Below are 26,273 nucleotides of genomic sequence, written 5' to 3' on the forward strand. Positions count from 1 at the left end.
AGTATGAAATGAGTTTTCTATTTTTCTTATTTACTTGCTGGAAATTTTTGCATGTTAGGTATTATGTCCCACATAAGAATTAACACCCATAAGCAGGTCTGACCTACGTGACTAATGATACTTTACAAAGTAGAAATGAACAAATTATTTCCAAAAAGCTGGTATTTTGTGTTTATTAAAATTACAGCCACAATTTATCTCCTGACATACAAATAACTGAGAAGTTAAAAGATGTTTAAACTCCAACCTAATTGCACAAGTGTTGTTTTCATCTCCAATCTTGAAAGGTTTGTCACATAAACAGTTTAGTGAGGCCAAAGTGGTGATAATAAGTGAATCTTAAACTGATTTTGAAAAGGATGCATCACAGGTTCACACTTCCACATCTGTACAACTTTATTAACAAGTAAAATACATGCCAGCATGTTTTATATATGGGCAAGGACATTCCTATGATAATGAATGGCACGTTATCATCTAACAATTGACCTTTATCAAATATATGTTAATATTTCATATGACTATTTGAAGAATTAAACAACTAATAAATGCTAAAATAACATTTAACAGCAGTTAAAAATATAAAAGCCATTCAGTTTAGTATTTACCATAAGCTGGAATCATTCAAATACAACTATTAAAAAAAGTACTATTTCTCTTCTACAGGCCAAATGGTTCATTAGAAAACACTGTGGCAATAATAACTGGCTCCTACCCTTACCCCAGTTCCATCCCTCAAAGGGCAGTGGAGCTAAGGTAGTCGCTTCTTGGTACGGTCTACAATTATACACAGGATGATCATATAACTTATCCTCCAAATTAGAACACTTTTGAGAGTACGATGACGCACTACTAAGCTGAGAAACCAGGAATAACCAGGACAGTTTTGAGCAAACTAAGGATATATATTACCTTAGTTAAGTACGGTGTCACATTCACTATCATTACCTTTTGCACTTCTTGAAATAGTGCATACTAGATGAAAAAAATTATATTAAATGAAGGAACTCTGAATTTTTCTCCAACTGGATATTTTGAACTCCACTTTTCCTGTTAGGAGAGATTTTACTGGAAATAATATTGTTTTAGCAGGTAAAAATATGTGAACAACTTCAAAGGCATGTCTAAAATGAAATATATCTTATAGACTTAAAATAATAGGCTAAAGTTTAGTATTTTTTTATATTAAGCAGAGATTTTCATTTTAATCAAATGTAATGGGATTTCTATTTTAATCTGTTTCTAAAATCTATCCTGCATACACCATATATAAAAGTGTATTTTTGCCTTAAAATTCAGTTTATTGCATAAATACATGAAAATGGATTATCCTAGCCATGACCAGCTTATTCATTTACAATAGAAATAATTTGAAAATTTTTTGTATTAACTTCCAATCCCCAGTTCACACTCAAAAATGTTTAGATACCCTAACAAGAGTTTTGATTTTTCAATCTTTAAGGCAGAGTGCAAAGATGATCAAGCATCCCCAAAACACAACAGCAGCTGTTCAAGGTCACAGGAAATGAAGTATGCAGGATTTGATATATCTGAAGGGAACATTAAGTTCTTGAAAATAACATTCTGATTCCCTTGCTTACGTGATGAGATTTAAGGCTACCACTGAATTATGCCAATTACAGAGGATTAAGTCATATGTATACTTGAATCTTATAGATTTAGGGGGAAAAAGTCAAAACAAAAAGTGAAGTTTTGATGCTGGATCAAAAGTACCATATCCATATTCAGAAAACAAGCACATATACCATAAAAGCTAAAATGAAATTCTAGTAAGTTGATGTTTGATAGCTAAGCTTCCTAGTAATTATTTACCATGTAGCAAAGCTTTAATTTCATTTAAAAATTATTGAAAGAATAAAGTATAGGTCTATAAGAAATTAATATGAAAGAGATACAGCATGAGTTTGAATATGTTATTAGTACAGTTTAATTTTAATTAATTTCCAAATTAGGCAACTAAACCAAATATTTTTTCTTTACCCCATGCTATTGTCTTACTTCAAGGGTTGTAACACAGGTACTTTAATACAACAATAAAAATTTTAATACAACAATAAAAATTCTATGCAGGAAAGTAAACTGAATGAGACAAAACAAAAAATAGGCTATATTAGCAAAACTAAACTATGTTTTATTTATCAAAGACAATGAAACAATCAGAAAATACAGAGAAATACAGAAGAGGTTATAAAGCATAATAAATTTTATTTTTTGGAAATGGAAAAATGTCCCTGAATAGTTAGATGTACCTTTTAGTAGTAATGTCTAATAATAAATAAGAAATCAATTTTATACGTTCCATATAGCTGTATTAAATAATTTTTAAGTTTAAAAGATAAAATACCATCATTTTAAATGTTGGTATTTAAAACCAAAGATATAACCGAAAGGAAAAACAGATGAGACATAAAACGATTTGCAAGATGGGAAACATAGTAGTTTATGAATGTAAATTAACTTCCAGTTGTAATAATGGTTACATACTCTCACTACAAACACAGACCCCACTGTCCTATATGCCACAAACACATTTCCATAACTTGAAAATGAGTGTTTTGCATATCTCAGTTCAGGATATGTTTTTTACAAGTTAATCCTAAAGTCATAAAGCAAGAAGCTATTAATAGTACAAGATTTTATTTGCTAAGTTTTACAAATTAAACTCTAAAAAAATTATTACAATGATACTGACAGATACTTTATTGGCTTTGTAAAAGACAAACACAAATGAGAATTATCTTATTTAGAAAATTAACTTTCAAAATTATCTTAAATGAAATAAATATAATACCTAATACAATCTCTTTCTGCAAGAATCTCCAAGACGGGCAATCCTAAAAACCCAGCTTCTCATCTGAAAATCCCTAAAACTAGTATGCCCCTTAAAAAATTTTTTTTTATCTTATAAAGGACATTTGGTATTCCCACATTTTCTTAAAATTTGTCCTAAAACAAATTCTATCTTTAACACTCAGGTTTCTAAATATATATATATGTGTGTGTGTATGTGTGTGTATATATATGTATACATATACATATATATATTTAGTTCACTTAATTTAAAATTAATGAAAGCTATCTGGACACAATTTCTAAGAAAACATTGCAGAAAGTAAGTTACGTATGTATTTACAGGAAGAGTTTTCCTAAATAATAATGTAAATGTCCCGTTCAAAAATCTGACAAATCCTTTCTAATAATCAGCACTGCAGGTTTCAATAAACCTTATGTAACAAAAGATGCTTCATGTGTAGAATTACCAGATGAGTCTAAGAGCCAGAAACTAAATCATTAGACATGGTTAATAATTTCATTTTTATTATACTAAATGTCAGGTCAGAAGTCAATGGCATTTACAAGCTGGAAGACTGTTTATCCACTCAACTCTTTCAATTATATCAAACACTGATTAACCAAATGTGACTGGACTTAACTGCTACAACTTTACGGTTTCCATCAAGTATATGCAAATCTCTCAAATGGGCACATATGCGTATGTGCAAAACAAGTGAAATACAGATACTTAAAGAATGAACAGAAATGGCTTGTAAGCATAAACCACCCTGCCATTCAATTTTGAAGCTCCGTCTTTTCTTCACTAATTTGTCTTCTGTTATTAGTAGTCTTCTATTAAAGTTGTAGGTTTACAGATGATCTGGAAATTTCACATTGGTATAAGAAAGGAATGTCAGGTTGATGCAGTCTGGAGGCAAAGAAGGAATTAGTCTTAAAATGTATTAAGTTGTCTTTATCTAAATCATAGTATAATACAACACATTTTATAGAAGAATTACATCAAGTATATAATATTCTTTTGATAAAGTCTATATATCAGAATATATTCTACAGTGTAAGGCTTCTATAGCAGACTTTCATCTAGAAAATATTTGCATTGTATTTTACACTCTTCGAAATGTACAGAAGATAACCACACAAATTAGTAAAATAGCAAAAGTACTTTGCCTTTTAACCTTATTATTAATACTGACAAATTCTTAATGCCACTGTTTGCGAAGATATTTTGCTTGTTAAAATAAAGTGACAGCGACTTCTTTGGGAGTGGTTGGGGGAGACTTTAATAGAACACTTAAAATGATACTTAAATATGATCTAGAAATACAAGTGTATTCATAGTACTCTAGCAGAAATAAGTAAATTATATAAGCTTATGTATAACTTACATAAATGATAAAATGTAAGCAACCAAATCACAAAGAATACAATTTATTTGAAAAAAGAATACTTAGTAAACTTGAAACACTTTGTTCTTTATAGTCCTACATTCAGAAGTTAAGTACTAGTAGACATTTTGGTTATGGAGTTCAAATGCTTTATCAATTTACATTATTTATAGGCATAAAGTATATGGTACTTGCTTTAAAAAATAGAATAGGGAGTATGAGGTTACTTTATGTAAAGATACTCCTGCTGCACAATAAATAAATACTATCACTATATCCATGGCCTCCAGAAATCCACTGGATAACTAGTAAGACAACTTCTACTCATTTCTTCATATTCCTACTTATTCAAGTTGTAGCCTTCATAGTTGATAAAAACCAGCACACATTAAGAAAACAATAACAGAACTATTTTCTTCACATGACTTTTATTCCTTGATCCAGACTGTTAAAAGGACTGCAAGACAAATTGTCTTTCAATCACAGATTTTTTTTTTCCACCAGATGTCTATGTGAATTTCACATTGTTTTATACAAAAATGCCCATTCCTTCAGTCCAAGTACTATGTCCTATTTTGTTGTTTTTCAAGCCTTCAAATTTCGTGCTGGTGGTTACTTCATAAACATTCTATGGTTAGTCTTTACAGAGAAGTTTTTAAAGTCTGATTTAAAATTTCAGTTTACTCGTTATGTATTTTAAAAATTAAAATTTATGAAATTCAATTTTAAAAATCTAAGAGTTATCTAAAAAGGTCTATGACTTATTAAATTTCAATAAGCTGACCATTAGCAGCATTAAAAAATATTAAATATGCTAACGGTAAAAATCATGAATACACATTAGGCATTTAACACGTTATCTGGTAAATTTGAATACATAAAGGGAATAGGCAGAGTTCACAGATTAATATTTCTTACCTCTATAATAAGAAGAAATACCTTGTTCTATGAGCAGCTGCCATACTTTCAGACATGTTTCTGACTTTTAGATAATTAACAAATCCTCTGAAGAAAAGGAGCAGACCTGAGAACGTTGAAACAATATGGATATACTATGTTTTTATACAGAAAGGGGCAAGATTAATTTAAAGTAGACAATTATGAACAAGATCCTCTTGGCTTAAGGAATTTTATTTGCAGACTTCCATTCATTTCTGTAATATATTTTACACTATAAGGATAAATTCTGTCACAAGGAAATACAATTTTTCAATTTGTTAAGCCTAGATATAACAAAATTAAAGCAAATCTAGTTATAAAAATCCAGAATTACATAAAAACATACATTAAGTAATTTTCTTAAATAGCGAAGTTACCTGATGCACTTAAACTGATTCAACTCATAAAACCCCCATTGAGCCCATGGGTTCAATCTTTTCAATTAATATAACTACTGAGTGAACATAGTTAATATAAAGTACATAAAAAGGAAAAATATACATGTGGTTGCTAACAACTGTGGGGAAAAAAACAATAAGCCTGTATAGCAGTATCAAGTGCCTGTCATCTGTGAAATCCGTATTTGAAGATATGTGCATTATGTACATATTTTCAATTATGAGTTCTTATTTTGAAGTAATAAGAAATTAACATAATAAAAAATTAAGAAGAGTTAGAAAAGACAACTTGGAAGACAGTTACTCTAATGATTTAGATTATTTGGCATTCTTCTTATATCTATCTCAGTTTTCTCCTTTGTAAAGTAGTATTTTAAAATCACCACCACAGATATATTTAATAATTTAAAAAGCAATACCTGTGAAATTCTCTAAAGTTTCACATAACAAATATTAGATCAATATAAAACATTACCATTATTAGTACAAGCCTTTGAAATACTTAAGCATATGATTCTTAGGGAAACATTAACCCCAGTAAATTTTTAATCAGGAAATTGGGGTGGGGGATCCAAAAACAAAAACAGAAGATATCTACTGTATGTGTATGACTTTCCTCACCAGGAGGAAAAGGAGTTTGTGAATTTAAAATATAAAGTCTCAAACTAAATTTGTACTCCAACTGCAAGACAATAATCAAATTACTAAAAAAAGAAGCATGTGTGTAGTAAATTGGAGAAGACAGACAGAAGAGAGATACAAATGATGACTTAAAGGGTACAAATTTCAGCTAAACCCAATTGCATCTGCTTCCCATATCCTAACTCCCTCTGTTTGGGACTCCCTCTGAATTCCACCCTCATACCTTTCCAGATGCTGTTCAAAAACAGTAATACTGTTATCCAAATGTAAAAATATTACTGCAAAATGTAAACCAACTTATTTATGGGATCCCTTCCTTTCTCTCTAAAGCTGCTGTTTTCTAACACACATTTTACTTCTCAGGCATTTTCTAAAAGAAGTCACCCAGTTCATATCAAAAAACCAATCACTCAGTGGCTACTGTTTCTGAGCATTCTACAAAATGCTCAACGTTCTTTTCAGCATATGTGAGAGCAACATTTTTATCATTTATTACATTTTCACATTCCCCTAAATGAATACTAGATTACGGCTCTGAAGTGGAACTGGCATTGTCCTCTGTATTCTACTCTGCCCCACACTAACCTCCCTAAGATTCCTCCAATCTCTAAATAATATATATACACACACAAATGTACTCATTTAATATACTTAAATACTTAACAGACTTTATAAACCTTCTCACTTTTAGGTAAGAAACTCAATAAAGAACATGGCATTCAGGCAGTTAGAACACAACAATATAAAACTGGCTTCACCTCCAGATGCATCTCAACAAGGTCACAACACTAAAATAATTTCACTATAGCTATTAAAGAATTAAGTGACCTTATCTAACAATAATTTGTTTCCCAAAAGATCCCACAGTACGACTAAATAAAAACTCAGAGAGAAGACTGCCACCTACTGAAATGCTGTTATTTTCTGGTACGATTCTGAGTGAAACATGGGCTTTTAATCCTAACAAGAAACAAAATGTATTCCTTATGTCAGCAAATACATCTGAAAAGTGGATTAAAGGTATAATGTGATCTAATGATTAACTTAATTATCTCACATCGAAGGTAAAAAACAAAAGGGAACAAAAATTGAAAATCCATAAAATTCCATCAATATTAATAAAAAGACATGTCTTATAGAAAGACAACTCAACAGAAGTACTGTGATCATTAGGCATAAAGCCTTTCCTTATGCCTGGCTGATTAATGATTAATTCAAGGCACAATTCAAAAGCATAAAGAATGTTTCCAAGATCGAAAAATAAGAGAATAGATAGACCAACCAAACTATCCAACTCTCAAATTTCCTAAGATCATTAAAAGAAGTTATTTGTGTATATTTTCTGAGATAAATGCTAAGACAATTTTTTTATCACGTTGTTATTTTAAAATTTTATGGCATTCAATGATCATCCCACCACTGACTCTTTACACTGATAGCCTCTGGACTGTAAATCTAAGAAATCTGTAGTGCTGTGTACAATAGTTTAAAAATGTGAGATGATGTGTTTGCACATGAGAATTTTACAGAAGAAAAATAATTTCCACATAAATTGTGCCATAGTTTATTTACATTTACAGTTTTTGGAAATATCAAAGTTAAACTAAATACATTAAGAATAAACTTACCAAGTACAAGAAATATCCACCAAAGCCAATACTGTCCATTGAAATATCCAGTAAAATAATCAGAAAACTATGGAGTGAACATAAATATATTAACCAAATTTGTACACCTGAATTTGAAAATCATAGATTATCTTCAGTTTCAGAATGATTTACCTCAAATAATCTTTAACACTTAAAAATAGCACAAAGGAAATATAAAAACACTTAATGGCATACATATATATAAATTATTTGAGAAAAAAATCATCTTATGCAATAGGAAAAAAGAAAAAATTAAACGAAGTATTTTGGAAACAAAAACCAGTTTCAAACTCCCTGCAAGAAATACAATGTTGTATGTCTGAATCACACATTTTCTTATGAAAAATTTCACGTCAGTCCTTCTTTCACAATCTCAAAACCACAACTACCATCCCAAACACACTATAGCAACCTGCTGCTTCAGATATTAACACCAAAAGCTACATTAGTTTAATCTTATCAGATGGGGGTATCCTGCTGACCTCCAAAAAGAAGAGCTTTTGACCTTCTGTACACTCCCTACTGCTAATCACTGCCAAAAATACTAGGTGCATAAAGACCCCCATTAGAGTCTTTCTATTTTCAAACTAGATGCTCTAGCATTCAGTTCCCAACAGTGAGCTGAGAACAGCTAAATGAACCTTAAAGTGGCATTTCAACAGTTCCTATTAGTGGCCATGGCAGACAGTTTTATATTCTCTGTGGTGTGGGAATATGAACAGGCAGATGGAATGCAGTTTGATGATATTTGACACAGTTACCTTTTCCTTGATTAGACTCTAGACATCACACTTCATTAATTTTAAAAGGCTTTTTAAAAAATCAATCTGATTTTCTTTAGTTACTTTAGATAACTTTAGCACCTAAAACAATGCCTCAAATGACTATTTTTTTAAAAGTGTTTAATATAACCTACTCTAAAATTATTAAAAATTAGCTTGTATTTACCCACCCTGTTTCCACTGGCCTGCAAATTGAATCTGATGTAACTAAAAATGATTTCATTAAATGCAGACTTGCTCCCAAATCTGATATTAATTAAAAGTATTTGTAACTTTATAGGTAAAGATTTCCAATTATTTGTTGGTAATTTCCATATAAGCTTAAAAATCCTAGGTTTTGGCAATAATAAAAAATGCTTACAAATTGTAAATAATGTTATTTAGTAAGCATATCAAATAAAGATTACCTAAGTCTACTTTTTATAGCCTTTTAAGTATTTTCTCAGGAAGTATTTCTAATTAATAAATCAACCATTTATAGTAATTTCAGTATTTACAGTAATTTCATGTTTTACATTTTATAGTACTTTTTAAAAATGTATAGTAATTTCAGAGATTTAAAATTTCAAAGTACTACTAAACACAGAGATCCCACGTACACCTACATCTTTAAAATATGTGTACAATGAAGGAGGGACTTGAAATGGAAAAGATGCAGCTTACACAGGACTGTACTATACTATCTTTCAATCAAGTGATTCACAGTTAGAAATAAAACACTTTCATATAGGTCTTGAAGGCTTTTCAAGAACAAAAAAGAATAAAGAACCAAGGCAATACGTTTTTATTTTAAATTTCTGCGTGTTACCCAGTAACAGGCAACCTGAACAGCCAGAACAGAGTCTTTCTTCACCAAAATATTTTGAAAGAGAAGGATTCGCTATGTAAAAAGGATAAAATAATGTTGGACTCATTACTGTGTTAGCAAAAATGTTTTAAAATACTAAAATCATAAGCCTAAGCCAACTGTTGTTTTTTAATATAAGTAAACCAATCATGTTGATTAGCCAGTCACAGGCTAGAGAAATCAAATTTTGGAAAATAAATTAATGAACATTAAGAATTCGTCTGATTTTATTATATTAATACATCATCACTATTTCATTGTTTACATCCTACTTTTGAAATGTAATTTGTTAGTTTTTAATAAAACACATATGCATTTTTAACCAAATAATAAAAACCTTAGACAGAAGTAGTATCGGAAGCCTAGGCTAAAGATATTTACACAAAATCCGAGGTTCATGGCAGCTCAGACACAAAATGGACAGCAGCAGTATGATTTATAAATTACTTATTGTCTAATGAAAGGAAACACCAGGGTTTTAGGGGAAAACTTTTCTCTCAGCACTAAACTCTAAAAGGAATGTTTTACTTGGAGCATTACAGTAAAAGTCAAAATACAGTGTAACAGAGGCAGTATAGAAGTAGGGACATAGGCGATGAATTGAGACCAAGGTAGATGCCAATTCACATTAAAAACTGTGGGACTGGCTGGGCACGGTGGCTCACGCCTGTAATCCTAGCACTTTGGGAGGCCGAGGCTGGCAGACTGCCTGAGCTCAGGAGTTTGAGATCAGCCTGGGCAACGAGGTGAAACCCTGTCTCTACAAAAATACAAAAAATTAGCCAGGCGTGGCGGCATGTGCCCGTAGTCCCAGCTACTTGGAGGCTGAGGCAAAGATGGAGCCACTGCACTCCAGCTTGGGTGGCAGAGTGAGACTCTGTCTCCACAAGAAAAACAACTGTGGGACCTTGAGCAAATTATTAGACTCTTTTTATTCTTAGTTTCATTACCAATAAAATGGCTAGATCATCACCAGCATCAGAGATACAGTTAAAAGTCTGAAAACTCGTTATTTGTAACAAATTATGCCTGGCACACACTAAGGGTTAAATGAATGACAGTTATTGTTATTTTATACAAAAGATTTTTAAAAATCCTTTTCTTATAACACTTCTTAATACACACTAAAGGCATAACATTAACTCTAACTCAGTAACAGTATTTTAAGGGAAACTAAACAGTCCTGGAGATCAAACTTGATGACAGTATATACCTTACAAAACTGTAAGAAACTCCAGTCCTTGAATGTAAGTTCCCCATCTTATCACATCAACTAGAGTTGATAACTAGATAATCTAATCCCTTCTCAACCTGAGGTTCTTATGAGAAAATTAAGCTGTAATACTCTAAGGGCATAAGTTGTATAGGATGCATTAACTTCTTTCTTATACATCTAGAATGATACTAGCAATTTACTAACTGGGAGAATTGAGAAAATAGTCCTCATATAATTTTGTATGTTCTGTGATTTAGATGAGAAATCCCATTTGAATAATAGTGCTTAATAGTATCATAATCAACGTTGGACTTATCTAGGCCCAACTTCGAGGTATTTTAATAATAATTTCTATAAGGGAAGGGATTGTGTCTTTATCTTTGTATGTTCTGTAACACCTAATAGATTTATACTTGTGTTAGGAACCCACTGCACATCTTTTGCAGTAAAACTAAAACAAGAAATTGTCAGGGGATAGTTCTTACGATGGCTCAAATTTTAATTTTCTTAGAAGAAACCAGTCCATGGGTCCCAATCAATAATTAACTGATTAATAACCAAAACCTATGGATTACTGAAACCCTGGGAAGCTATAAGTTTTAAAATAATGAAGAAATGCATCACATCTATAAACATTAATATTTTCATAACGGGTACTTTTAAATCAACTTAGTAATATAGATATATTATCAAAGTGAACCTTTAAGAGAAGCTAATATATTTGATCTATGATTCTACTAAAACGTTTAGGAGGATTTAGCTCATTCAGTAAGAAATGAATGTTTAAATGTAGAACGTATATATTTTATTAATTGTATAATAGCATTCAAAATGTGTAGGTAACTTTTCAAAAGACTTACTAAAACAATAAATAAAGCCATTCTTGATCATTCTCCTAGATCTTATCATAAAGAAAAAAAAAACTAGGAAGAAACATTTATAAAAAGAAGTGAACAGAGGCCTTCAAAAGGCAAAGGTAAAGAGCTGGGGGAAGATGATGCTAACAACACTAACGCCTAAGCAATTTTTATAGAAAACTTTTTTGGGACTAGAAAAGTTGTTGAAGTGGGGAAAAGGACTTATCACTGTCTCCCTACACACTATCTTGTAAATGATACGAAGAAGGCAGAGGGTGACTTCAGGGAACAACAGGAAAATAAGGAAGGCTTAGAAGAAGCATGAGGGAAAAAAAGAGTTCTGATAATCACTTCATAGGCCTTTACTTTTGAGCTCCCAATGTTTTCAAAAGAAAAGAGTGAGAAAATATTTAAGTTCATGATAATGTGAGTAAACGAGAAATTTTTATGTTTTAACTGATTTTAGGCATACCTGCACTATATCACAATAATAGTAGCCACGATTTACTGAGCACATATATTTGTGCAGTAACTGGATAAGGTACTTTAATTACATTATTTCCATACCTCATAAAAATGCCATAAGGCAGTTATCATCAGCCTATTATAAAGAAACTAATGCTCAGAACAATTAAATAAAGTTAAAAGACATATAAAAAAGTTGAGATTCAAACTTAAATTTTTATGATTTCAAAGTTCTTTCCACTATATTAACAACTTCTCATATGATAAAGTTATAAAGTGTTCATACCGCAGAGCTCACTATAATGATTAAATATAGGATTTAAGAATAAGCCTTGAAATAACAGAATTCATGAAAATAAAGTGCCCATTTATGAATCACACAGAAAATTTCATACATCTCATTTTAGAGATAAAAGAGATGCAGGCTATCAAGACACTCACCCTGACAATAAGGATCCATTTGATCAAGGAAAGGCCAAATCCGCAGATAGCACCATACCTTCCAGCTATGGTATTGGTGATACAGAAGGATAAACAAAATCCAAGCCAGTTGAAAATAAATGCCACTAAAAGTAACAGAAACAGTTATTTTATAAACCACAATTTGGAAACAAATTAACATAGACATATCAATAATATTTCATTGCTCAATGGAAACAGCAGTTCCCTTTCTTTTAACTCTGCCAATTAAGCCTTCTTTATAGACTATAGCCTACTTTTTGCAAACAGCTGATTTGCTATACTGTATATCAACAAATGGGTAAGCTTGGTTTCTCGTCAGTCTGGCCAACAGGAATCCATTCCTGAAAGCTTATCATTAATAGTTGAAACTGCAGTTTTAAACTAGCTTAAAAGCAGATCACAATGTAGCTCACATGTGGTTCCATGCAAGAAGTCCAGCCTAAGCAAACAGCCAACAAAATTGGCTTTTTAAAAAAGGTAAAAGCAGGCCGGGCGCAGTGGCTCACACCTGCAATCCCAGCACTTTGGGAGGCCGAGGCAGGGGGATCAGCTGAGGTCAGGAGTTCGAGATCAGCCTGGCCAGCATGATGAAATCCTGTCTCTACTAAAAACAAAAAAATTAGCTGGGCGTGGTGGCAGGCACTTGTAATCCTAGCTACTCAGGAGGCTAAGGCAGAATTGCTTGAACCTGGGAGGTGAAGGTAGCAGTGGGCCAAGATCATACCACTGCACTGGAGTGTGGGTAACAGAGCAAGACTCTGGCTCAAAAAAAAAAAAAAAAAAAAAAAAAGAGAAAAAAAAAGGTAAACAAAACAATAAAATTCAATACTTCACAAATACTTTATGGGTTTCTTCAGTTGTAATTACAATTCTTAGATGTTCCTTTTCTGGATTTACTTATGCTATGTAATGTCATCTAAAAGCTATATAAAAAACAACTTTTTATGGACAGAATAAGTCATCAATTTTTGTTTTCCAAGATGTGTAGTGTCCAGATAACCCCTTTAAAAACTGTAACTTTTTGACTTGTATACGGTAGGTGTTCAAAAGAATGAATTGAATAAAGATGCTTAACATGAATTGTTAGAGAAATAAAATTAAAACACAATGAGATACCATCACCAAATTATTAGAATGTCTTTAAAAAAATTCATCAACACCAAATACTGGTGAGGATACAGAGCAACAGGAACTCTCATTCATTACTGGTGGGAATGCAAAATACTACAGCTACTTCGGAAGACAGTTTGGCAATTTCTTACAAATCAGAATTCACATTTCAAAACACTCTTCTAATTCTTTTAAAGTTACAAGTATCTTCTCTTTCTGTTTCCCTCAAGTCTAAAATGAGAATAATGCAGGTGATTACTTATTACCATGGCATGCTGATGTGAAGATTCACACACGGTACAAATGGCTAAACCTCAGAAGAAAAGTTTTCTAAACAGGATCAAATAAGAGCCCATTACATTTTAAAGTACTAAAATTTAAGGTCATTTCCATAGACTGTCAATTATCTGTAAACTTTTCATTTCTAGTGTTTGGCAAATAACCAAATTCTCTTCCATTCTCTTAGAAAGTTTCTTAAAAATAAGATCAGAGATATGCATATTATGCATGTATCTGAGGCATTTTATGGTAACACTTTAAAAGGATTTTGAGAGAAAAGCATTATTACAAACATTTCTTCTTTTACATTTTCTGAACAAGAACACACAATTATCTCACCAAATTTAAGTGTAAACTTTTTTTAGGGTTATATGAGGTAAAACACTAAAAATAAAGAAGGAAACAACTAAACCACCAAAAAGTTTTAATTGAAATAGTCTTATTGATATTCACTGTAATTTTACTTGTGCAAGTTATGTAACGTGACATGCTTAAGTTATAAATAAACCACAGTAAAAATAAAAACTTTTTCTGGACCGTTTTACCCACAGTAGCTATTAGATATTTAAGAAACATGGAAAATATAGCAAGTTGCAATTTCAAAACCAGCCACTAGATGGTAGTGATGACAAACAAACTATGCCTATCAAGCAAATAAACTCTAGGCCTACAGCCTAGCAGGAAAAAAAAATCAGGAAATAGAGGTAAAAATATAAATTTACTGTTACAATATTGGTACAATATTTGTAAAACAGGAAACGTTAAATATATGAGTTGTGGAAACAATTTAGTAAAAATTTAGTAAAACAATTTATATTAAATCTATTAAATATAAATATATACATTTACATTATATTAGCTAATAATACTATCACTGGCTAAGAATGAAGTCATCCAGTGTGTCTAAGTTATCATGCATTTATAACACATCAGTGAAAGGCCTTCAAATCTAAAAAATAAAAATTAAAAAGAAGACACTGGTGGTAAGTGAAATAAACGGAGAAACAAGATTTCTGAGTTGCATAATTAGAAGGTGTCAAATAACATGTTTTTATTTCCAAGAAACAGGTATTTATACTAAAAATAGTACAATATATTTAGATCCTTTCTTTTCTAATTAAGGTTTCTTAAAAGGTATAGTAACAATCAAAGCAATGAATGTTTAAGCTACTCTTTTTTGTAAACAAACTATGTGAGAGGTTTGTTATTAAAATGTTATTAATATATAGGATTACCAGTTAAACCAAAATTAAGATAAAAACCAAGGTTTACAGGACTAATATTACAAAACAGCACTCATTTGTAACCAGAGTTTATTGCCTTTTTATTATACCTAACGTATCTAACTAGAAATTGTAACTAAAACCAATTTAAGATTTAAATCTTGCATATACATTTGCTGGTTGACAACCAGAATACTACAGTTAGTAAATTCGAGGAGCTGCCTGCCCTCCTTCCTCATTCCTCTCCCCCTCTTTTCTTCAGCAGATGAAAACAGAAGGGAAGCAAGAAACCATTTCAAACTTGGGAGGACAAGGTTTACATGAACTTTCAGACTCAAAAGTGTCAACAAATGAAGTCTGTATTTTCTACTTTTTAAAGTTGAATGTGGCACTTTAAATAAGTTTATTTCTCGGTTTTATGATCATAATAAAACTTATAACTAAACTGAATTAAATCAGCATTCTATCCAAGAATGAAAGCTTGATCATTTAACCAGGTGGAGGGCAGAAATCAACTATATCATAGATCAATAAACTTACTTAAATGGTTTCTACCACTGGCTTTAGTAATTTATTGGGCATCTTATTATTTAATGAGTTTACTATGTCAATCCCTGTATTAGGAATTGAAATAATGAAGACTTTGACACAGTCTTCCCTCAAGAAGATTAAATTTACTTTATAAGTCAAATACTAAGAATTCTGCAAGATGTTAAAATGTTACTAAGTTTCTGATCTTCTAATTCTTACCATTCCCCCAAATAAGACTTATACTTTCATAACTGTCTGTCTCAAGTGACACTGTTCCAATTGCCCAGAATGTCCGTTTTTTCCAATCCTTCTCCTAGCTTAAGGACACTCAAATGGAAATCCTCTGCCCCCAAAGCGGAATTTATAGTTTCATTCTATATGCTCCTACAGAGCTGAATGGGCACTAATATAGCAGTATTTCTCTTTAAAAATCTGAAATAGCTTAAATATGCTTACGTACTTTTACATGTCAGTGTCTTCATAATGGCTGCAATGCACATTTATGCAAACAGGAGTTTAATAAATTCTAGGATTTGTATTTAAACATATGATCACAGTATTCATTAGTCCAGTATCAGAAACAATTTACATTTTAAGAAAGGTAGACACATGCTAACAATATTTGCTTCTCTTCACTATGTTACTTTAATACACATAAAATCAATACATGCAAAAAAAGCAAAATAGTTGGGAAAGATTACTTACTGAAAAATGCCAGCATGAAAATGCCATCATTACCCACTCTGAGCTGGTCTGCATCACTGAAGTCATCTCTTGGTGGACACTCTTCCTCCTGAATCTGTAAATATGTAACATTGGAATAGTTCACTAAAAACTACAACTTTACCATCTTAAATGTAATAAGCATAAGAACTTCAACAAAATCTAATGTTCTCAATTTGTTGTATAGACAAATGAAATAATGAGTACAATGTCTGGCACAGAGTAATCAATAAGCATCAGCAAGTACTATTTTTTCACAGTCACATTTGAAGAGAGTAACTTTAAAGATAAACACAAAAAAGATAAAAGATGAGTAACATCAAACTCATAAAAATGGTATCAAGAAGAAACATGTGACAGTGCTGCATTAGTAATGATTGGGAAATAAGAACTTTCATAAACAGTGGTGGAGTATAAATTGGTACAACTTCTATGGTTGGCAATTTTGCAATAATTATCAAAAATGAAAATGTGCATACCCTATGATCCAGCCATTCCAGTTCTTAAAATATACTGCACAGATATTCCCTCTTATAAAAATGATGTATTAAAGATAATTCATTCCAGCAATGCTAATAAGAGCAAAAGATTAGATACAATCTAAATGCCCATCAACAGCAGACTATGTTAGGAGATAATTCTCCACACTTCTATCATGTTTCTACATGTCTTCCAGGTAGAGGCATTGGCGGCCTTTTTCCTGGAAAAGCTGCCGGCATTCAATGCCAGCCCTTGAAAGCAGCCACAGGAACTGTACACTGCAAAGCCTCAGGGGCAGAGCTGCCCAAGGCCTGGGAAGCCCACCCCTTGTACCAGAAAGCCCTGGATATGAGACATGGAGTCAAAGATTATTCTGGCCAGGTGTGGTGGCTCACACCTATAATCCCACACTTTGGAAGGCCGAGGCAGGCGATCACTTGAGGCCAGGAGTTCAAGACCAGCCTGGCCACCGTGGTGAAACCCTGGCTCTACTAAAAATACAAAAATCAGCCAGGTATGGTGGCACATGCCTGTAATCCCAGCTACTCAGCAGGCTGAGGAGTGAGAATCGTTTGAACTCGGGAGGTAGCAGTTGCAGTAAGCCGAGATCACACCACTGCACTCCAGCCTGGGTGACAGAGTGAGACTGTCTCACAAAAAATATCATTTTGGAATTTTAGGATTTAATGACTGTCATGCTTGGTTTCGGTCTTCCATGGGGCTTGTATCCCCTTTTGTTGACCAATTTCTCCCTTTTGGAACCAGAATATTTACCCAGTGCCTATAGCGCCACTTTATCTTAGAAGTAATTAACTTGTTTTTGATTTTACAGGCCCACAGGTGAAAGGGACTTGCCTTGTCTCAGATGAGACTTTGGATTGTTGATTTTTTGAGTTAATGCTGGAATAAGATTCTGGGGGACTGTTGGGAAGGCATGGTTGTTTTTTGAAATGTGAGAAGGACGTGAGATCTGGGAAGGGCCAGGGACAGAATTATATGGTTTGATCTGTGTCCCCATCCAAATCACATGTTCAACTGTAATCCTCAACTGTTGGAGGTTGGGCCTGGTAGGAGGTGACTGGATCATAGGGATGGTTTCTAACGGTTTAACATCATTTCCCTGGGCGCTGTTCTCATGATAGTGAGTGAGTGCATTATTGTTTTTTTCTGAGATCTGGTTGTTTAAAAGCGTGTGGCATCACCCCTCCACTCTCTCTCTTTCTCCTGCTCCAGGCATGTAAAACGGGCCTGCTTCCCCATCACCTTCCACCACAATCGTAAGTTTCCCGAGGCATCCCCAGAAGCTGCTATGCTTCCTGTACAGCCTGCAGAACTGTAAGTCAATTAAACCTCTTTTCTTTATAAAGTACTCAGTCTTGGGTATTTTTTTATAGCAGTGTGAAAACGGACTAACATGGTACACATCATCTCAGTTGAGTGTGAATAACTCAATTTTGTGAGGCCAAGTCTGAGAAGCTAGGGTTCTGCTCAAGATCACATAATTAGGAGGGTCAAAGTGGAACCTGAATCCAGGGCAATGATGTTCTTTCCACACAATCATGGTAGCCTCACTAAGCATACTGCTATCCTGAAATTTAAAAACTTTCAAAATCATTTTATATTGCTTATTATTTGGGTACAAAAATCCCTTAAATTGTGCAATCATATATCACAGGTAAACTCAATATACTAAATTTAATCACTGACCATGACTAAGTACATATTTATAAAATTTTATATAATTTCAAATTAATTCAAGGAATAAACATTAAAGCATAGTAAGAACAAAAAACTGTCAGTGTGATGGCAAAAAATATATTTCATACTGTGTATTTTAAAACATCAGTACAGGCCAGGCACAGGGTCTCATGCCTGTAATCCCCGCACTTTGTGAGGCCGAGGTGGGTGGATCACTTGAGGTCACGAGCTCGAGACTAGCCTGACCAATATGGCAAAACCCCGTCTCTATTAAAAACCCCATCTCTACTAAAAACACACAAAAAAATCAGCCAGGCATGGTGGCATGCTCCTGTAGTCCCAGCTACTCGAGAGGCTAAGGCAGGAGAATCATTTGAACTGGGGAGGCAGAGGTTGCACTGAACCGAGATCGCACTACTGCATTGCAGCCCGGGGGACGCAGTGAGACTCCGCCTCAAAAACAAAACAAAACAAAACAAAACAAAACGACAACAACAACAAAATCAACACAGAAATTTTATCAAAAGTCATTAAGACAAAAAAAAAAAAATTTAAGGTAAGATCTCACTCTGTCACCCAGGCTGGAGTGCAGTGGCACAATCATGGCTCACTGCAGTCTTCATCTGGGCTCACTATAGCCACAATCTCCTGGGCTCAAGTGATCTTCCCACTTCAGCCTTCCAAGTAGCTGGAAGTACAGATGCATGCCACCACACCTGGCTGAACTTTTTTTTTTAGTGGAAATAAGGTCTCGCTATGTTGCCCAGGCTGGTCTCAAACTCCTGAGCTCAAGCAATCTGCTTGCCTCAGCCTCCCAAAGTGCTAAGATTACAGGAGTGAGTCACTGTAATATGCCCAAAAATGTCTTTTATAATATTAATAGAAAAAAATCGAAACACAAACATTTGAAAATACTTTAATTGTTCACTCTAGAGGAATGGCCACTAAATTTCAATAGCATATTGATTCCAGGGAATTTAACTCAACTATTAAGTAACAGGAAAATGTTTATATATGTAAGATGTTTAAAAAATAAAATGGTATCTAGGCAATAATTTCAACTACATTAAACATTAATTTCCGAATCCTAAAATTGGTAAAGACATCGAAATATTTTAAAATAGAGAGCTGTAATAGAACACCTGTGGTATTTTCCTCTTCCTATTTTCCCACATTGGCTAATACAGAGAAAGCATTCATTAACATAATTGACTGTCATTTACTAAACAACAAAAATGTGCCTGATAATAACTAGGTACTGGGAATGTAAATGCAAGATCTCTGTCCTGGAGTTGCTCATGATTTATCTAGTGGTAGTTCTGATGTCAAAAGACAAGTTACTGCAACAATTTAAAACAAGTTACAAAAAAAGAGCCCTACCTATTATAAGATGATGAAATGAGCCTACCTGAAGAACAATGTTCTAAACATTTTATAAAATTAATGGTTTGGAATTAGCATTTTTCATAGAAATATTAAAAATAAGTTGTCATTTTCAGAAAACTACTTAACCATTTCATAACATACATGCAATTCTACGCATCAGAAATAGGAAATAGTAAAAAACAGTAGTCTTAAAGTCTCTTGACTATCTATATTCTCCCAATGAAAGTTGATTTAGGACATAAGCTTTCACACCCAGCTGAGACTCATTTACAACTGAATGTACTCAAATGCTAATTTGATGAGACTTTTTTTTTCAATTTTAAATTTTGTAATTGACAAAAACTATATATGTATGATGTATAACATGATGTTCTAAAATGTGTATACATTGTGGAGTGGCTAAATTGAGCTAATTACCATGCACAGTACCTCAAATATTTTTTCGTGGTAAGAACACTGAAAATCTACTCTCCTAGCAATTTTCAAGCATAGACCAATATTTTCATCTCAATCAGGTAATGGAGACTCATATGCAAACATTCATACTCTGCACAAAGAGGGTGCTGAAGCACTGGTTAAGGAAGCACTGGTAAATTTAAAAGATTTTTTACAAGACCTAAGTTAGCGTCTCTTGTACACAATTCTATTAATACTTTGCTGTCTATGAAATTTTCCACAATGCTCACAAGCTGGAGTTACAATGATGTTAGAAGCAGGTAAAAACAGAGAATTTTTCTTTATGGACATGTTCCAATTCCGGCTGAGGATTACATTTACTTTCTAAAACAGGGTGCTGGAAATGATGACCAAGAGGAAACGGAACAGTAACACTTCAGACTTTTCTCTCCAAAAGGAGTAAAATCAACTTTCCTCAAAGCACACTTAGCAAGACTTAGTACTTCCTACATTGTCTTTAGAACTCTATCCTATTGTATGGAAGTTAGGGCAGTAAATGATCTAAGGTCCATAATACTCTTTAAGGACCTTTGCCACTGCCAAGGTCTCTAGGGAAATACCCCTTGAGAAAAGGAGTTATTGGGACTTTCATAGCTAGAGAGGACTCAATCTACTTCACTGAGAGATGGGCATGTGCATTTACAAATACATGTGTTCTAAGTAACCTAGAATTGATTTAGACAGAAACACCCTATTTAGATCTATCCTCCTCCTCTATGATGTTCCCCTCACAGCAACAAAAATTCTTATTGACTCAGCTATATTATGCCACTCTGTTAAGAGACTTACTTTCCTCCTCTGTGTTATGCCAAAAAGGCATAACAAATAAAACTGGAGTTTACTTTCTTTATATACCTTCATAACTGTGTCCAAAGCTATTTATGTTGACATTTAACCCTGTGTGTGCCGGAAGAGGGTAGTGGGAGCAGGCATAAAAAGGGTTGTTGCTGATAAAAGACACACATCCAGGGCACATGCTCATCTCTCAAGAGGATCTGCTCGCTGGGCTCTGACCTCATAGCAGCTAGAGGAGAATGCCATACATGGAAGTACATCTCTCTCCCTTGATTCCTCACCTAATTCTAGCTTTCCTGGGTGAATTGATTTTTTTTCTTTTCCCGAACAAAATGGGGTGAATCCAGGGATCTGAAATGGCATCTCTCAAGTCTGAAGCAAGAAAAAAAGGCAAAAAATTCTAGCATTCCTTTCAGCCACACTAAAATGTAAATAATTTCTGCCTCTTACCTGGCTGCAGAATAGCAGCTGTGTATGCATGTCACTGACTCTCCATGACTGAGACAGCCACTCCTTTTACCAGAGCAAAGAATAATATACATGTATCTCATTAACTCTATTACTAAAACAGGTAGATGAGGAAGACAGAATGCTTGATCATCATTCCAAAATTCTAGAGTAGAATATGTTATTTAAAAAAACAGCTGACAAAAATAATTTGAAGGCCTTGTAACATTTCTCTGTGTTTTTCGGCTACCTTGAGTTTTTTCACAGTCACTAAACTGGCTATGCTAATACAGAAAACATAAATAGAAAAAAAAGATGATTCACAATTAAAATGATAGGCCATGGAATTCAAACTATGTAAGAAGAGAAATAAGTACATGGACATCAAAGAGGTCCATGGACTTGAGGTCCAGGCAAAGAGAAGAACTTTCCAAGTGGTGGTAACCAGAGTGAGTGAGTTAGGATGCGAGGTGAAGGCTAACACACGAGGTGCTTGAAATCAAAATTTAGAAAATGATAAGTGGGGAAGAGCAATAGAAAAGAGGAAGTCAAGGGATGGAGAAGGTGAGTTTAACTAGGAGAATGTCAATTTCAACAAAAATGACCACACACATAAGCAACAGTGGAACAAATACAGTAACCCTTCAACAACACAAGGATTAGGGACACCGACCCACCTGCATGTGGTAGAAAATCTGAGTGATTTGACTTCCCCAAAACTTAACGACTCACAGCCTGCTGTTAACTAGAAGCCTTACTGATAACATAAACAGTCAATAATACATAAACTAGTATCTACATACATTTTATACATTCATTACATGCCTTAATTTTTTCAATATTTCTAGGCTACGCAATTCATCCCAAGTTTTTTCAAATTACTGCAGATCTCCAAAATATTTTTCCAATATACTTATTTAAAACAATCTGCATACAAGTAGACCTGTGCAATTCAAACCCATGATGCTCGAAAAAAATCTACATACACACTTAAACACAAAGAACTATTTTTAGTATTACTAAATGTACATATCAATTAACAAAAATAATTTTATCGAAAGAAATGATAAAATTTTCTTACTCTTTGAGATGTTTCTGCTGCTGCAGCTGCCATTGCAGCAGCTTTAGCTTTCTCAGCTTCATCGTATGTAGGAAGAGAGGTAGCAACGCTATAGGGAGGTGGCACAGGATAAAACTCACCGTAAACTTCTGTATCTGAAGAAAGAATTCAAAAAGAATAACCAATAAAATCTATTTAATTTTGTAGCCATACTTAACAATTTACAATAGGCCACTAATATGGGACTACTATTATAGTCCTATGTTACAAGCTATAAATTACTATTACAATCACATATCTTATTTTAGTCCAAATTTATTATAAAGAGAAAGAATGGATAAATACCATTTAAAGGCTAATACACTAAACAAGAACCTCTAGATTGAAATTCTGAAAAAGAGTGCCAGACAAGAGAAGTTAAGAATCTCACAATACTTATTACTCCTGTGTTCACTGTAGTAGCACTTTTAATTGGCTTCAGGAACTTTTCCTCTGCATTCATAACTTGGCAGTTTGGAGCAAGAGGTCTGGCTTTTGGTGTATCGGCTTTTGGTGCACATGAGCATCCTCTACGTGCTTATTAGTATGCACAAATAACTTAGTTTACTTGCCTACTATCTCACAGCCAAAGAAACAAAAAGTCAGGAATAATAATAATAACAAAACATTTACATAGCACTAACCATTTCATATACCACTTCTATATACATTGACCTTAGCATCTCTGAGGTTCAGAAAAGTTGCTTGTACAATATTAAACATTAAGTGGCAGACACAGGAAGCTCCTGACCCCAAATCCTTTGCTCCAATAACATACAAGGGGTAATTTTTTTACATATGGTGATTTCAACAACTATCCTAATCTCTTAAGCAAATTCAGTATTTCCCTTTGCTAAAAGATTGAAGTTTTACTTTTTCACTCTTGTGCCTTTCTCTTCCCATTTTTCCTTTATCCATCTGGTTCTTTAGATTTTCTTTTATAAAGTATTTCTTTCTCCAATTTTTGAAATACAATATCCAGAAATACATTACAATAGAAAGTACAGACTGCTTATTTTAAAAATAAAGCCCATCACTTATTACAACGTAAGTAGTAAAGTAAAATGCTACACGTCAATCAACTCATTAGACTGATGCTAGAATCACCGACACACACACAAAAAAGTAGGTTCTGGCCGGGCGCGGTGGCTCAAGCCTGTAATCCCAGCACTTTGGGAGGCCAAGACGGGCGGATCACGAGGTCAGGAGATCGAGACCATCCTGGCTAACCCGGTGAAACCCCGTCTCTACTAAAAAATACAAAAAACTAGCCGGGCGAGGTGGCGGGCGCCTGTAGTCCCAGCTACTCCGGAGGCTGAGGCAGGAGAATGGCGTAAACCTGGGAGGCGGAGCTTGCAGTGAGCTGAGATCCGGCCACTGCACTCCAGCCCGGGAGACAGAGCCAGACTCCGTCTCAAAAAAAAAAAAAAAAAAAAAAAAAGTAGGTTCTAAAAGTAGCATACACCACATTGTCTGACATCACTTTTGTATTTTCCTCCACTATAACTATGATAGTTTTCTATAAGCATATCTGGTTTTATACACTTTGCTTTAGTGCATTTTGCAAATACTGTATTTCTTACAAACTGAAGGTGTGTGGCAATTCTGCATCGAATCGACAACATATCGAATTCCGATAGCACCATTTTTCCAAGAGCATGTGCTCACTTTGTGTGTCTGTCCTACTTTAGTACTTCTAGCAACATTTCAAACGTTTCCAGTGCTATTATTATATCTTTTATGGTGATCTGTGATCAGTGATCTTTGATGTCACTATTGTAATTGTTTTGGGGCACCACAAACTGTGCCCATAGAACACAGGAAACCTAATTAATAAACACTGTACGTGTTTTGTCACATGTCTCTCACTCTAATTCAAAAGCTAGAAATAATTAAGCCCAGCAAGGACAGCATGTCAAAAGCCAAGATACACTGAAAGCCAGACCTCTTGCTCCAAACAGCCAAGTTATGAATGCAAAGGAAAAGTTCCTGAAGGCAATTAAAAGTGCTACTACAGTGAACACATGAGTAATAAGAAAGGGAAACTACTTTATTGCTGATTATGGAGAAAATTTTAGTTCCAGTTATAAGATCAAACCAGTCACAACATTTCTATATGCCAAAGCCTGGTTCAGAGCAACGTGCTAACTCTCTTCAATACTATGAAGACTGAGAGAAGTGAGGAAGGTAAAGAAGAAAAGTTGGCCGCTGGCAGAGGTTGGTTTATGAGGCTACATCAAAGAAGCCATCTTCATAAAAGTGCAACATAAAGCAGCAAGTGCTGACGTAGAAGCTGCAGCAAATTATGCAAGAAGATCTAGCTAAAATCGTTGATGAAGGTGGCTATGTTAAACGACAGATTTCCAATGTAGATGACACAGCTTTCTACTGGAAGATGCCTTCTAGGACTCTGATAGCTAAAGAGGAGTCAATTCCTGGTTTCAAAGCTTCAAAGGACAGGCTGACTCTCTTGTAAGGAGTTAATTCAGCTGGGAACTTTAAGTTGAAGCCAATGCTCATTTACCATTCTGAAGATCATAGAGCCCTTAAGAATTATGCTCAGTCTACTCTGTGCTCCATAAATGGAACAACAAAGTCTGATGACAGCACCCCTGTTTACAGCACGGTTTACTGAATGTTTTAAGCCCATTGTTGAAAGTTCAGGAAAAAAAGATGTCTTTCAAAATATTACTGCTCACTGACAATGCACCTGGTCACTCAAGACCTCTAAAGGAGATGTACAAGAAGATGAATGTTGTTTTCATACCTACTAACACAACATCCATTCTGCAGCCCATGGATCAAAGGGTCATTCTTTCAAGTCTTATGATTTTATGGCTGTATTTCATAAGACAATTGCTGCCATAGATAGTGATTTCTCTGATGGATCTGGACAAAGTAAACCGAACACCTTCTGGAAAGGAGTCACTATTCTAGATGCCATTAAAAACATTCAGGATCACAGGAGAAGGTCAAAATACGAATCTTAACAGGAGCTGGAAGAAGTTGATTACAACCCTCACAGATGACTGAGGGGTTTAAGACTTCAGTGGAGAAAGTAACTGCAGATGTGGGAGAAACAGCAAGAGAAGTAGAATCAGAAGCGAGGCCTGAAAATGTGACTGAATTGCTGCAATCTCATGGTAAAACTTGAATGGATGAAAAGTTGCTTCTTATGGATAAGCAAAGAAAGTGATTTCTTGAGATGGGAGATACTCTTAGTGAAGATGCTGTGAACATCGTTGAAATGACAAAAAAGGACTTAGATTACATAAGTTTAACTGACAAAGCAGTGGCAGGGTTTGAGAGAACTGACTCTAGTTTTGGAAGAAGTCCTAGTGTGGGTAAAATGCCATAAACAGCACTGCACGCTATAGATAATTCTTTCGTAAAACAAAGAGTCAATGGGTGTAGCAAACGTCATTGCTGTCTTATTTTAACAAATTGCCACAGTACCTATAATCCCAGCTACTCGGGAAGCTGAGGCAAAAGGATCACTTGAGGCCAGGAGTTTGAGACCTGCCTGGGCAACATGGGGAGACTCCATCTTTAAAAATATTATTATTTTTTTTAAATGGCTGTCCCTG

At 34.0% G+C, this 26,273-nt stretch overlaps 1 protein-coding gene across 1 annotated transcript in view; it reads right to left on the bottom strand.

The window, feature by feature from the left end:
- Window positions 1-371: 371 nt before the first annotated feature.
- Window positions 372-26,273, bottom strand: part of NDFIP2 (Nedd4 family interacting protein 2) — a 72,424-nt gene continuing 46,522 nt past the window's right edge. Inside the window, exons 3-8 of the mRNA XM_023185824.2 lie at window positions 22,669-22,802; window positions 16,308-16,401; window positions 12,439-12,563; window positions 7,810-7,876; window positions 5,121-5,226; window positions 372-3,724 (exon numbers count right to left, since the gene is read on the bottom strand). Coding sequence (XP_023041592.1) covers window positions 5,123-5,226; window positions 7,810-7,876; window positions 12,439-12,563; window positions 16,308-16,401; window positions 22,669-22,802 — 524 coding nt within the window. The 3' untranslated portion in view covers window positions 372-3,724; window positions 5,121-5,122. The remainder of the gene's footprint in view (window positions 3,725-5,120; window positions 5,227-7,809; window positions 7,877-12,438; window positions 12,564-16,307; window positions 16,402-22,668; window positions 22,803-26,273) is intronic.

This window comes from Piliocolobus tephrosceles, chromosome X (assembly GCF_002776525.5).
Source record: "Piliocolobus tephrosceles isolate RC106 chromosome X, ASM277652v3, whole genome shotgun sequence".
Classification (NCBI taxonomy): Eukaryota; Metazoa; Chordata; class Mammalia; order Primates; family Cercopithecidae; genus Piliocolobus; species Piliocolobus tephrosceles.